The 15580-nt window shown below is 39.5% G+C and overlaps 1 protein-coding gene across 6 annotated transcripts in view; it reads left to right on the forward strand.

The window, feature by feature from the left end:
* SLC9A9 (solute carrier family 9 member A9) overlaps positions 1 to 15580 on the forward strand; it is a 607055-nt gene that overhangs the window by 276117 nt on the left and 315358 nt on the right. For all 6 annotated transcript variants that reach the window (XM_032486920.1, XM_032486926.1, XM_032486909.1 and 3 more), the window contains one exon: positions 9736 to 9841. In XM_032486920.1, the coding sequence (XP_032342811.1) occupies positions 9736 to 9841 (106 nt within the window). The remainder of the gene's footprint in view (positions 1 to 9735; positions 9842 to 15580) is intronic.

Genomic DNA, 15580 nt, shown 5'->3' on the forward strand with positions numbered 1-15580 from the left:
TCTGCAACTGAACTTCTGCATTCTTATATTATTTTCCAGTTCAGAAAGGATTACTGTAGAGGGCTAAAATTTCAGATATGACAACACTAGTTCATAATGCAGTATCTGATGTATATAGCACTTCTGGAACTGGTTTCTTTTTCTTTTCTTGACTGACCTTATAAACTACTGAATTGCAAATTGTGGCTTGTATCTTGATATTATATCCTACAATGCCAGAGGTTTTTCCATTGTAAATAAGATAAATCACATTTTTATAATACAAACAAAAAGTTTCTCGGTAGGTCAGGATGCCATTTCTTACCAATTCAAGAGCGAGAGCAGCAGATTGACGAGGTAGTTAGGGGATAGAAAATCTATGGTACGTCCATACCAAGTGCCAGGCATGCAGTGATGTTTAATATGTATTTGTTCCAGTAGAAGAACTCCAGGTGGAGTTGTCTTGGCAAAGGCTAGACATGGGAGTCTGTAGCTGAAGGAGAGGAAGGGATAGACTGGAGACTGGGATTACTGAGTGTGGATGAGTTTGCCCAGGGAGAAGGGAACTGAGGAGGAGTTCCTGAGCAACATCTGTATCAAAAGGATGGGTTTACAAAGGGGAGAGAGAAAGAGAGGCTAGAGGGGTTGAAGGGAAACTAGGAGAAGTTGGTCTTCCCAACACAAAGGAGGAGGGCACTTGGAGAGACAAGAAGGGTCCGCAGAGTCATGTCACATAGCGAGCTCAACAGTCTGGAAGCCTGGCGAGAAAGTTCTGAGAGGAAGGGAGGAGAAGAGGAGGCCTCACATGGCATCCTAGGCCATGGAAAGAGACTCTGCGTTCCATACTCTATCTTCTTACTAATTTTGCCAGTGTTTAGAATGGCTTTTTGTTCTTTCTTATTCTAAAAATAGTGCATGCTTATTGTAGAACATTTATAAAATACAAAAAAAAAAAAAAGGTTCAAAGAAGAAAAATGAAAATGTCACTGCTTGCTTTTATCACAAGAGCTGCTTTGTGACTTTTGGCTTGCCCTCCTCAAGCTTGGCTTGCCCAGCGGTGCTAACCTTCCATCCTGGTTTGGACATCATCATTCCCTCTCTCAACACTAATCCTCCATAGTGATTGAGCTCAATAATGTAGGCCAGATAAACACTGGAAAATAAACTGATTTCTTAAGCTATAAAATAATACATTCTGAGTATATGAGTGATCGGTTGTGTGTGATGATCGTACTGAAGGGGACACACATGGATAATTAATCAGCAAGGAGGGCTCCGTAGGCACACATATTCACAAACCCACAGCCTTCTCATTGGTTCAGGCTTTCTTTGCTAAGCATGAGATAAGACATGAATTTGTCTAAGTGACTTCTTTTCTATCAGAGGTAGGGTAGAGGGCAGGGAGGACTGAGGGACCATTCTGGCCTCATTCCCACTCAGTAACTCATGTTTTGCAAAATCAAAGGCCTGGGGGCTTAGCCTGCCCATCATTTTGTAGTTTCTATTGTGAGAGGTGAGCAGAGTATATTTGTTTGCCACGGCTGCTGTAACAAATTATCCAGAAACATTGCAGCTTAAGACAACACAAATTTATTGTTTTACAGTTGTGTAGGTCAGTAGTCCAGGCTGGCTCAACTGGGTTCTCTACTCTGGGTCTCACAAGGCCAAAATCAAGATATTGACTAGCTGAGCTCTTACTGAGAAGCTCTAGGAAGAATCCCCTCCCAGGCTCATTCAGTTTTTTGACAGAATCCAGTTCTTTGCCATTGTTGGATTGAGGTACCTGTTTCCTTGCTGGCTGAATGCTAGGACTACCTTAGCTTCCTGAAGTATCTCTCTGGCCCTTGCAGGTGAACCCCTTCATCCCAGAGTCAGCAATGGTGTGTGTACTCCTTCTCACACATGGAATCTCCCTGTCTTCCCTTTTTTAAAGTCTTTCTTCTTGCCTTCTCTTCAGCTGCATCTCTGACTCCAGGCAAAGAAATTTGTCTGTTTTTAAGGGTTTGTGTGATCAGGTTGGACCCACCCAAATAAAAAAAAAATTCTTCCCATTTTAAGGGAATCTTACTTCCATCTGCAAAGTCCCCTTTGCCATGTACAGTTACATATGCACAGGTTCCAGGGGTTAATGCCAGGACATCTGTGGGGAGGTCATTCAGCCTACCACACAGAGTGATAACAGGAATGATTGGACTCATGATATGACCCCTCTCCTACTGCCTCTTTCCCCCTTTCTCTCACACAGGCCCGGTGTTGACTCTTCTCAGTATTACTCTTGTTTACCCTTAGCAGCTTTGCTCATCTTCTTAAAATACAGGAATATGCACGCTCTACTCTGAAACCTTTCTGTAATGTCCCTCAGGGTCTGGATCCACAGGTTGGGGAAATGATGGTATAAGATATCTGCTTGTTTCATATCTTTTTATAGCAAGAGAAAAATTTAGTTGTGAAATATAGTTATGTGTCCCATGATCATGACTAATACCATCATCTCTTTCCTTACAATTATTACATTTAATGGGTCACAGTGATGTTTTTACCTTTGATTGTTGACCCATCCAAATTTTGTCTGCTTTATGGCTCCACTGAGCTTTTCTCTGAACTTATTTCATGATTTGTAGGCAAACCCCTGCCTACCTCATTCATTTTTTAAATGGCAAAATGCTTAGGTCATAATCCTGATTGGAGAATCCTTGTAGGACAGGGTGAGTCATCTTCACTCAGATACTGAGCACACAGCAAAGATTCCCCATTAAACTGCACCATGGCTCATTAAACCCCATTGGTGAGAAAACTGAGCCTTTGTTAAATGTTTATGTTCTGTGCTAATGTTAAATTTAGAACATTTCTGCTGTAGATACCTTTGGGGAAATTTTTGAAGCATTAGCTAAAGTGCCAACAGATCTCCGCTCATAAATTCCCAAATTCGGGATCTGGAAAACATCTCCCTCCTACCCTGGTATTTATTCTCAGATTTCTCTCTTTTTAATCTTTATATATCTTATTTATTTTTCTTTTCTTAATGCCAAACCTCGTGATCTTCAGATTATCTTTTTTATATTCTCAGTAGCTACTAAGGACTGTACTTCTGGCCTTACAGTAAAAGAGGAAGTAGATTGTTCTAGAACACCATTCAGCCATGTTTGAAATCAAGAAAAGGATGTGTGATTGTCAGTGTTTTTATTATGCACTCATGTACTGAGGAAATAATCTCTTCCTACAAAGCACTTACATTCCAAAAAAGGACTTAAACAAACACAAATACTAGTTCACAGAAATACGGTGGAATTAATGTGAAAAGAATAATTTTCCTTATATAAGAGTAATTAGAAACCCTGTACCTGTACCTGTATGCCAAAAGAATCAGCTGGTTATTGTGTGGCAAGAGATGTTAAGATCTAGGGAGCCTTTCTCAACAGGAATCCAACAGGAGAACTAAACTCTACAGAAAATTATGTGAGGAACTGTTTTCCCTTTTCTCTCAAAGATGATGCTTAGCTGGATGTGTAGCATGTAAGTTAATTCATTACACACAATAAATGCATTTAGTTCTCAAGCGTTTTGGTGTCATAGTCCCTTTTGGTGTCACAAACCACAATTCTTCAAAATTAAGAAACACCTCAAGGAGTTTTATGCTTATGGGTGTTATATCAGTATTTATGTCTATCAATATTTACCATATTAGAACTTTAAAACATTTTAACATATTTTTAATGATCTATTTAAAATAGCAAACATACACCCTTTACATGTTAAATGACATATTTTTATAAAAAATAAATTCATTTCCAAAACAAACAAAAAAAACTTGCTGAGAAGAGAGGTATTGTTCTACACCTTTGCAAATCTCCTTAATGTGTGGTGGAGTAGAAGACAGCTGGATTCTCACATCTGCTTCTGCATTCAGCTGCACTAGCACACATCACATCACATCGCCTCTGGAAAATTCCACTGTACACAGAAGAAATAATAAGAATGAAAAATGCAAGTAACATTGTCATTTCATTCTGAAAATGGTTTTGACCTTGGGAATCTTCCTGGGTAGGTCTCAGGAGCTCCTGGGGGTCCCTGGGCCATACTTTGAAACCATTGCCCTGGGGCATTAGGGCTGGTTTCTCCCAAGGATTCTCGGTGAAGAGGTCTGCAATCGTGTGCTTGCCTATAATATTTTCTCTATTTCTAATTCTGTACCAAAATGATATATTGATGGCCAAAATAAAATTGCAGTGTTTTAGGGCTAAATCATTCATGATGGTTTGTATAACTTCTAATTTAGAATGACCTCAGTGAAGTAACATCTAGTGGTTAGCTTTCTAGATTTGGCATTGTTCTCTGACCTACTTCAGAAGGGTTAGGTTTTCTAGTTTTATTTCTAGAACATGACTGGCAAAGCTTGACCAGCAAAACCAACAGGCACTGATTCTGCTGCCAAGTCTTCACTGGGAAGGTTTGGGCTCAGAATAATTCCAGTATTCCAGCCTGTCCTAGGATACCTCAATTTTTTGGAAGCCTTTCCTTGAAATCTCACTACATACAATATTTCAGAAAAGTGGAAAAAGGTACTGGAGAATTTCCTGTACAGGAATTACAGGAGGGAAAAAGAAACCTACATTTTCCTCATAATCACTTTTTGGAAATGGAAAAATGCTACCTCATCTGTAAGACTACCAGCTTCCTCACCTGTCAGGACTGACATGGTTCAGCTGCACAAGCCGGAGACATTTTTGATTCTCCACGTGTCAGGAACAAATGTCAGACATACTGATTTGCAACCACAGAGAGCAAAACCACAGTGAGCTCTCCAGGGAGAGCCAGCGTTTTGACAAGGCTGAGTGACGACTTAGAACAACAGGGGTGGGAACTACTGTGTGGTGTTGTCCACAGACCCAGGCAGGTCTTGTGCCAGGTTGCTGAGAGCTACTGCATTAAAATATCATTTGAAATTTAAATTCCTTGTGAAACACTAAAAAAAATGAGTCAGAGAGCTGCTAATGGAGATTCTAGGGAAGGAACTATCACTAAATCACCCTGAAGACTTAGAAATGACTGAAAAAGCATTAGGAAAGTGGTCAGTTCAAAAGTTGGCATTGGAAAAGAAGGGAAGAAGGGAAGAAAGAAAAAAGGAAAGAAAGAAGGAAGGAAAGAAAGAAAGAAAGAAAGAAAGAAAGAAAGAAAGAAAGAAAGAAAGAAAGAAAGAAAGAAAGAAAAGAAAGAAAGAAAAGAAAAAGAAAGAAAGAAAGAAAAAGAAAGGAAGGGAAAGAAAAGAAAAAGAAAGAAGAAGAAGAAAGAAAGAAAGAAAGAAAGAAAGAAAGAAAGAAAGAAAGAAAGAAAGAAAGAAAGAAAGAAAAAAAGGAAGGGAAAGAAAGAAAGAAAGAAAAAGGAAGGGAAAGAAAGAAAGAAAGAAAGGCAGACTGATTGTTTAAGAGTCAACACATTGAGATACTGATGGGGTTAACCAGTCATTATCTAAATTTTTATTTCCAGATATGGTTATTACATTTGAGATGGGAAAATGTTTTGATGCTGTAATAGGGTTGTAACTGGGGATAAGACTCCTGATATGAAGAAAAAATTTATCAAAATATCATATTACTTCACTCTTAGGGTTTTTCTCTAGAAGAATGAGAATTAGCCTATAATTGACCTTAACAATTTTTCATAAAACTTGACTTCATCCCCCCCCCCCCCAGCTGATCTGGACATTTTTAAAAATCCTCTAGCCTCTAACTCATGCCCTGCTCCCCTGGCTTCCAGCAAATGATCTTGCTTTATTGAGAAGACAACCTCACTTCAGCCCCTTGGTTGTTCTCTGCCTTCTCTGGACCTTGATTCAACAGTTTCCCTTCTGTCCCCTCTGTCTTCAACTTCTCTTTCCACTTATTCTGCTCAATCTGTAAATTAGTAATTGAAGAGAAAGCCTTGCTTGGCTTTATACTCCATAGGCTTCCTTTTATCACCAGCTTCTCAGAAGTGCCATCCTCACCACTGCCCCATCCATCCCCTATCACTCCTTGCTGTTTGGCTGCTGAAACTATTTTCTCAGATATCTCCAGTGATTCAATGGCATCTCTCAATCATCCACTACTCTTACCTGGGGGTAGTTGTGTGTGTATGTGTGTTCATCTCCTTGAGCATGAGGTCATATATGCGCTTGTATCCCTTACTACCAACTTGGGAGACAAAGTGGGTTTTTCTCTAGCTACAAAGTCAGTGGGAAGAGGGTGTGTGGAGGAGGAGCCCCAAGCGGAGCATTAGAAGCTGCCCGTAAGTGATGAGTACAACTAAAGTACGACAAAGGCAAAAATGACTAAATCTCCTGATAGAAATCAGAGGTTTAAGAAGTTGGATTATGTCTTCATCCCTTCCTACCCAGCTGGTGTCTAGAGTGTTCCCTTTACACTGTCACAGAAGGCTCACCTAAACATGCATTGCTTTTCTGCCCAGCCTTGGGCCCGGGTTGTCCTTATAAACCTAGCAAGGTGCCGTCAGAGCCAATGTGAGCATGTCCACAGCTCTTCCAAGAGGTTCTCTCCTGGGAAGGTGCCACAGAGAGTTTTGGACATTGTGTGTGAGACTGAGTCCTGCCAACGAGCTAATTAAATGAGTTTTTTAAAAAGCTCTATGCTTAGCAGCAAAAGTGGGTGGCTAATTTCCTGACTCACCTATTCAACTCATTTGTGGTCCCAGCAAATACTTCCTCTTGTAGGACACACTGCCTGGCTTTATTTCGAAGCTGTCCCATTTCTTCACAGGGTAGTTAGGAATGCACGAGCAATAGCTTTCTCTTTCGTGTGGGACAGCGTTTATGAAGTGGAGCTCAGTTCTTCGTGCAGGAGGAATTGTGGGAATGTCAGAACAGTTTTGAACAAAACTGGATATTCAATTAAAAGCCTCCAAAGGTCCACAGCTCTCAATGGAAAGATGCAAAGTCTGTTCCAGCACAGGGTGGACTTTGTACATAGGGAAGTGGGGAGAGAAACCCAGGACCTTACTTCCCTACTTGTGAGCCTAGGAAACCCATCTGGGAGTGCAGACAAGCTGCAAGTCATTGTCAAAGGTTGGAAATACAAATAAACAACTGCAGAGATTAAAGTCAATATTCAATAGAGCTTCTATGATAGAATTTTCTAATTTAAGAATAGCTTTATTTTTATTCCACAAGATCCTAGCAAAAGGAAAATGCTATTCATTAGAAACCCCAGATGAAGCCTCTTTGTTTTGATTAGATGCAGGGTCTTGACTCTATCCTAGCAGCAGAAAGAAGTTACTTAGCAGAGGTAATTGTTAGCCCCTTCCCACCACCACCTGCAAAGGCCAAGGGTGGTGGCAAATGTGAACAGCCACACACTGGTAGAGAATACATCTCTGCCGTCCTGCCTGTCACGATTAAGGATCTGCTCAGCTAGAATAATGAAATTGACTCTATGCCTAGTAAAATGGGATTTGGCTAATTATCATGCCGATTCATGACATTTTCTATCTGTTGTCTCTTTACCCCAAAGCTAGTTGTTGAGTTCAATACTCCTTTCCCTAAGATAGTTTTTAGTAAATAAAAATCTACTCATGATGGATATGGTTTTCAGCCGACTTGTTCATGCTTAGGGTCAGGTTTGGCAAATATACCACATGTATATTTCATGCTTCTTTTTCTCCACTTACCCCTCAGCTGTAAGTGTCCCCCAGGGATCTCTCATGAACTCTCTTCTCTTTCTATATACTTTGTCTAGGCAATCTCAGCCACTCTTGTGGCTTTATGTTCCATCTATATGCTTATAACCCCTAAAATCTTTCTTCTGCTTTGACTCTGTGTAGTTCAGCCTTTTATTTTCAGCTTTTTTACTGAAGTTTCCACTTGAAATTCCACCTGGCTATTTAAGTCAACATGTCAAAAACCAAACGTACAAAATTCTCCTGTCTACAAACTAATTTCTCTTATGCAGCTCATCTACCAGCTGCCCAGGATTGAAACCCAGGTCACTCCTTGCTGTCTCTCAGGCACCAAGACCCACCAGTTCTTCATCCCAAATATGTTGTGGGTGCTGTCACCTCTGCTGTATCCTCTCTGACATTATTTTTTGTGCATTCACCCACTAAAAGCTTACTGTATTCTAGCACTGTGCTAAGGGCTAGTGATACACAGGGAAGATGAGAAACAATGAATAAGTGAAGTACAAAGCACTGTGGTGACTGACCTGTCAGAACCCATGGTGGTGGCTGTTCAGGGCAGAGCAGGATGTGCAAGAGTTTAAGAGCCTGAATCTAGGACTCTTCCTGTCTTGGTATAGCTCATCTCTTGCCAGAACATTTGGGAAAGCCTCCAGCCACATGTCCATTCTGCCCTCTGTCCTGCTGCCTGCACTTTATTTCCAAAGTGCAGATTGTGTCACTCTGACTAAAACCCTTCCATTATGGCAGGACAAGAGCCAAAGTTCTTGACCCTACTTATGAAACATTTCAACTCAGCTTTTTCTCCCTCAGCATGCTTTTATACAACACAGTTACTAACCTCACAGTCCAATAGCAAAGGAAAGAACAGAAATGAAAATGCCCACTCTGCCTTAAAAATTTACCATCAGTATCATTTTCAACCACCCTCTTCTCCCCCTTTGGCAATCAGCTCAGTGGATCATTTTCCTAATGATGGCTGTTCACACTTTGCATAACTTTTTCAAATATCAAGACACTGAATAGTTTTGATGAACACAGTTAATCAGAGTGTGATTATTTACTGCCCTGATGAACTCCTGGCAGCTGCATACAAGTATGTGATATATAGTAGCCAGGCAGCAGGCTGCCAAATACGAATCCTGAGGTCCTGATCTTAGGAACATTGACTCCATCTTTATGGATGAATCTGATCACGAGAGAATGAGAGCCAGGTGCCACCGCCTCTCCTTCCACAGGAGTCAGCCACTGGGACACCATTCATTCAGTCAGTCACTTAGTCATTCGTGCATCAAATATTTATTGAGCATTTGACAAGTGCTCACAGTTTCTTCTGTGATAATTTCTCTTATTTTCGCCACATCTGGGATCAAAAAGGAGTGAACTGGGTCACTGCTGAAGGATCAGGGGGCTGGGGGGGCCCTTGAAAGGCTTTTAAAGATTGAATAAAATTTTTTTGTAGCAAGAAGTGTGTATGTGTGTTTATGTATTTAAGGAAGGAAGGGAATGGCAGCACTTGAATGGGAAAGAAATATCTGCTCTGGTAAAGTGAACCAAAATGCAAAAATAATTTACAAAGGACACAATGTGTTTGGGAAATTGTGGCAAATCAGTATGGCTTGAGGGAGGCAGCAAAGGGTGAGCAGGCGGTGCAGATGGAGATGCTGGAAGGTAAACACAGTGCAGATTATACAAGACTTGTACCAAGGAGTTCAAACTTTCTCGGTAAGCAGTGGGAGTCCAGAGAAATCTCTAAGGAAGGGGATGCCAGATTGGATTGTTTGTGTGTGTGTGTGTGTTTGTGTGTTTGGCGGGGAGAGGGTGGGTAGTTAGGTTTATTTATTTGTTTGTATTTGGAGGAGGTACTGGGGATTGAACCCAGGACCTTGTTCATGTTAGGCACGTGCTCTACCTCTTGAGTTATCCCCTCCCCCACAAGATTGTTTTCTGATGAAAGCTCTGGTTTGTTTTTAGAGATGGATTTGAGAAGACAAGCATTTACTGAGTACCTTATACAGGTGACCACAACCAAGGACAAGTCAATGGCTATATCCAGCTAACGCTGCATATTTGTGTGTGTTTCTTCCCCAGTGACGGTGCTGGCCATTTTCCATGAACTGCATGTTGACCCCGACCTGTACACACTATTGTTTGGGGAGAGTGTGCTGAATGATGCAGTCGCCATAGTCCTTACATAGTAAGTACCAGACCTTGGCCTGTGCTTCTTCCACCATGTGAAATATGCTTCTGTTTGGTGATAATTCCTAGTGACTTTTCTCTTATGGCATAGAGATACAGGCAATTTCTAGCTTTTTAAGGAATTGTTACCAAAGAAAATCTCCAATAATGGGTATAATTCATTAGGAACTTAATTTCAACACTAGTAATAAGTTTCATGTTTCTAGCCTATTGCAAGATACTACTCAGATGGTACTGTTTTTTTTTTTTCTCAGTGCATATATTTAGCTGATTCACTTAGGGTTCCTAAAATGCATATAAATAAGCTTTCTTCATTTCTAATCAATATCATTTAATTTTTTTCCCTTAAGTCATTTTCCAGATAATAGACTAGCAGAAACCATTATATTTGTAGCAAGTTTGGCAAATTGGAGATAGAAGTTGAGTCAGAATACTCTTTATTTATCAATGCAAATGTAATGCATTATAGAAACACACGTTTTCAAATCATCACGTGACAAGTAAAACTGATGGAGTTTCAGCTAAGAGCTAATGTAATTTTCCCTTCTTCCTGGAAGAATTTTCTTCTTGAGATGAGAACGAGTGCTCTTTCCTCACCTCCCCCTGCGACACATTTGTATTTAATAAATGCCACTGTGGTGCCTTTCGCTATGTCAGAGGTCTCTTCTTGGCTTTAGATTAAGACCAACATTTTGGGCAACTGTCAAATACCCCAAAGGAAAGCAGCTATCTGATAATTAAATGTGACAACAGGATTCAATTCAGGGTGTTAATTACTTCAAATGCATTTGAAAATGTATTGTGAAGTCATAAAGGATTTTTAAAAGTCAGCTCTCACAGAGGGGAGTAGGAAACAGCAGGGCAGTGCTACTCTTTTTCCTGCCAGCTGACATTTCTTAAGACTGCCACCCCAAAGTTATCACTGAATTCAGCAACTTGCAAGCAAAAGTCTCCAAATAAACTTCTATTTCACCTGGCTAGTGAGAAGTGCCTTTCCCGCATTAAGGGAAAATACCACAAAGTGCAGATTAAGAGCAAAAGCCAAGGCAGATTCACAAATGCTGAAGGATGTTTTTAAAGAAACACCAAGAACAATTAATTAGAACATCAGGAATCTTTGTTCAAGAAATAACAGTGTTAAAGGAACTTCTGGAGTAAAAATGTTTAAAAATCTGCTGAGTCCCTCATTTTTACTTCCTGGGCTGCCAAGTTATAAAAGGCCAAGCAAAGCAGAACCACTAAAGCACAAATGAGCTTGGGAAAGAATAATGCAGCTACAACCAAGGAAAGGTTTGGCCCTTCCGCTTTTAGCACCACCATTCACAGTGGTTTTCCATTAAAAAGGCAAACTCCAAGAATGAATGTTGATGCTGTTGAGCACAAGCCTGTGGGGCATTTGAAACAGTCCATTTAATATTTCAGGTCAATAGGTGGTTATTACTGGCAGCGCCTTTTCTACTCCCCTACCCGGCGTTTCATGTCTTAATAAAATGTTTTTCCCACCATGGCAAGTATCCCTGCCTTTCTAGGCACCAGACACTTGCCATTCTAGCCAAAATCTCATGTGTCCCAGCTTTGGCAATTCAAGTGTTACGCAGAGTGAACCTAATGAATTTCAACTTTAAAATCATGGTAACTCTAATTTAGGAATACTTGATCCAGAAACTTCCACACATTGAAATCTGCAGGCTCTTTATTCCGCCTGGTGCGTTTGGACTCCACCAGCCCCTTCCAAGCACTCTACTGAGTGTTATGTACAATCAGCTCTCTGTCTATAAGGGATTGGTTCCAGGACCCCTGAAGATACCGAAATCCATGGATGATTAAGTCCTATATACAAAATAGCATAGTACAGTCAGCCCTCTGTATCCGCAGGTTCCATATCTGCACTGTCAACTAACCCCAGATAGTTCGATTAGGAACTCACAAATACGGAGGGCCACCTGTACCTACACTGTCCTGGGTCTGGACTCTGTCCACCAGTGCTGACTGTTGTTGACCACTTCTTCTTTCACCTGGCACAACTTTCCACATGTTGTACTCTGCTTTTCTCACTTGCTCCTTAAACAGTCTACAGAACTTATGACAATGTCTTTTGATGCATCTACTTACACACACATTCCCTCTCCTTTTAATGCCACATCCCCATGCTCTCTCTTCCAAGTATCTTCTACTTCACATGGAAGATCCCTATTTAAGTTTTCCATGACTTTCAGACCAGAAGTTCAAACCTTTGTCTCTCTATTTTTCTCTTCCTTCACTCTAAACTTTGCACAGTGCCCAGACACAACTCTCTGGCTTGTAACCTGGCTTTGTTTACACACACAAAGCTGTCTCCTTCCCAACTTCTGTTTCTTCCTAATCAAGTCATTCACCACATATCTCAATCTCCTCTTTCAGGAACCACTAGGCCACCTGCTACGTCCCTACTCCACTCCTGTATGTGCTTCCAGCATAACAGTGCAATATTCAGTTTACACATATATTTGTGTTTCTAGATAGTAACTTTTTGAAGATGGAGTCTTTGAAATATACATTAAAAGAGCAAATGAAAATGTCTTCTGTATTTTTCCTTTCTCAGTTCCACCTTTGTGTGGTTTTGAAATTCAAGAATAGAGATAGACCTTTTATTGTACCATGGAAAAGAAAAGTTACACATTTTGATGTGAAATCAGGGAAAGAACCTAAATCACCGACCACTGTGGCCTTGACAGTACCTCCAAAGCCTCTTTGGAATGGCCACACACTTTCATTTACTCTCCCATCTTCCACCAGCAAACCTCCTTGTTTAAGAACCATCTTCTTAGTATTTTAAATTTTTTTCATTTTTAGTGTTATGACAGTACTGTGCTTTAGTATTTTTCATTCAAATACACAGTAACCTAGCCACATTTTAGATTAAATCAGCTTTTCTGTGCTAGTCTATGAAGTAAATAACTCATTATAATACTGTTTCTTAGGTTAAATGTGCTCTGAATTTCAGACAACTAAGGTACAATTGAATTTTATGACTGCAACTTTTACACACAGCAGTGGGTGTTAGATGGTGCATTATATCTTAAAACGATCCAGAATTGTTTATTTTAAATTAAAAGTAACTTAATTTAATGAAAGTTTTGAAGTTAGGTTGTCTCTGATCCATACTGTTATTTCAAGTATATAGGGAGTATCATGCCCAAATATGTCATGTGTCCATGTTCATGAGTGAATGAATTCCACGTGATGGATTTGCATTTCTAAAAATTGCTTAATAGGCTATGAAGGAAGGCAAAGATATATTAAATATGTCTTGAAGGGTATGTGTTCCCAAAACCTGAACAAAGATCTTACTTTCAGAAGCATCATGGCAAAGTAGAAAGAGCCCTAGATTTAAGTCAAAAGAGCTGATGTCAGGATTGCCGTAAATTAAGTGTGTGATTATTACAGTTGACATGAAACCAACCCAAACTGGACTAAACACAAAAGGAATCTGTGTTGACTCATGAAATTGAGCAGCCAGAGTAGAAATGGCTCAGGCTGGGGAGGGTATAGCTCAGTGGTAGAGGGCATGCTTGGCATGCTTAGCATGCATGAGGTCCTGAGTTCAATCCCCAGTACTGCCACTGAAATAAATAAATAAATAAATAAATAAATAAATAAATAAATAAATAAATAAATAAATAAACGAACCTAATTACCTTCCTCACCCTGCAAAAAAAAAAAAAAAAAAAAAAGGCAAAATGGCTCAGGAAAGGATCCAGTGAAATACTAGGATCCTCTCCTTATGCAGCTTCTTCAGGGTTACCTCCCTCACCTGGTCACAAGATGGCTGCCAGCATCTCCCTGGGCTGTATCTCTCTTAAGGAGAATAGAGCAGGAATCTTTGGCCCATTATTCCCAGCCCAAATCTTAGCACATCTTTCAGATTCTTATGCCATTTCCAGACCCACTTGTGGCAGGGGAAATGTGCGGTATTTTTGTTTCAGGTCTAAGTCACATTCTTCATGAGTTGAAGGCAATAATTGGTTTTACTTGGAAGCACATGAACTGAGCCTGGGCAAAAGTGGGGTTATTGCTGAGAGTGAAGCTGCCGCAAAAAGGAGAAGTGGATACTGCTTAGAAACAAAACAAAACCTAAAAGACCACGACAGTGACTTTATATGGCCCAAAACTCTTCACGCTTATTTCCTTACCTATAATACGTAAAAACAGTCATTCTATATATGTTACAAAATTATCCTGGGCAATAAATAAAGCAATATAGTTGGAAAGGCTCTATAATCTATATAATCTACATAGTCTATGCTTGTAAGTATATGCTTAGTATAATTTATACAGTCATTTATATCAGTATCCTTCATTCTACTTACACAGTTCTCTCTGGTTTCATTGAAATGACTAAAGATAGACCTGCTTCTAGTGAAGCATTCCTTCTTAAATATGGTATTTTATGATCCAAGGAATAGGAGAATAACAATTTTTACATGTGATTTCCCCCATTAGGAATGAACCACTTAGTTAAGGCATCCTGTTTGAAGCTGATAAATCAAGAACTAGAGGTTGAAATGTATTACTTAAAGTTATACAGGTATTCCCACCAAAATTGATATCACTTGTGGAAGTTAATTGGTGGGGAGAGAGGGAAAGACAGGACTGTTACCTAAAAGGCTACATCTCTCACAGTAAGAACTCAATATATGCATGTGAAGTTGATAAATCAAGAAATGGAGGTTATATATATTATTTAGGGTCATAGGGCAGCTATTGGAAGAAATAAATATATAAATGGTTAAAAGGAGATACTTTTGCTACGTAGGACCATGATAAAGGGGGAAAAGATAATTTAATTCTTTATTTCAAATCCTTTCATACTGTCTGAATATTTGTATGTATTTGAATTATATTTATCCAAACTATTCTTCAGGTGATCAAATATCAAAAGTAGAAACTATAAAAAAAAAAAAGGCAATTTATTTGATAGCAATAGAGTTAAGAAATCCTAGCAGGCAAAAGTCACTACAAGCAAAATTAAATGAGGAAGGATAAATCAAGGAAAGCAGTTTCAACACACATGTCGATAGGTTAATGGTCTTTATAATATACATAATGAATTGTTCATCTTTTTAACATACCAAACGTACTAGTAATGTTACCTGAGGTAAAGTACTTAACCTCTCTGTACCCCAGACACGTCATTTATAAAATAGAGATGGTAACAGCACTTACCTTGTTGGGTGGGATTAAACGTAAAACGCTTGGAACAGGGCGTGGCTCATAACACTCAATAAACATTAGATGTTAGCTACTGCTGTTACTCCTGTTACAAAAGACCAATAAAGAAAAGGTAAGCATAATAGAAAAATGAACAAAGGATGTAAGTAGATAATGAGCAAGCGAAGAAACATAAATGGCCAATACTCTACTAAATAAGATCAGCTTTACTAGTAATAAAACAAATTAAACCAACAATGGAGTATCTGCTTTGCCTCCCAAATCTTCAAATTTTCAGAACTCAACCCCCCCCCCAAAAAAACAACAAAAAACCAAAACCACATCAGTCATAATTGGGGTAAATCAAAGTTTAGGGAAATGTGAGCGTTCCTACATTACTAGTGAAAGAGAAGAGGAATGAAACTTTTACAAGGGCCATATGGCAGCATTTATAGAGTCATTAGAATTTGTGAATCCTTCCATCCATTTATTTCATTTCTAGAAACTTATCCTAAGAAGAAATTAAGGGCGTGTGCAAAAACTTCTC

This window comes from Camelus ferus, chromosome 1 (genome assembly GCF_009834535.1).
Source record: "Camelus ferus isolate YT-003-E chromosome 1, BCGSAC_Cfer_1.0, whole genome shotgun sequence".
Taxonomy (NCBI): Eukaryota; Metazoa; Chordata; class Mammalia; order Artiodactyla; family Camelidae; genus Camelus; species Camelus ferus.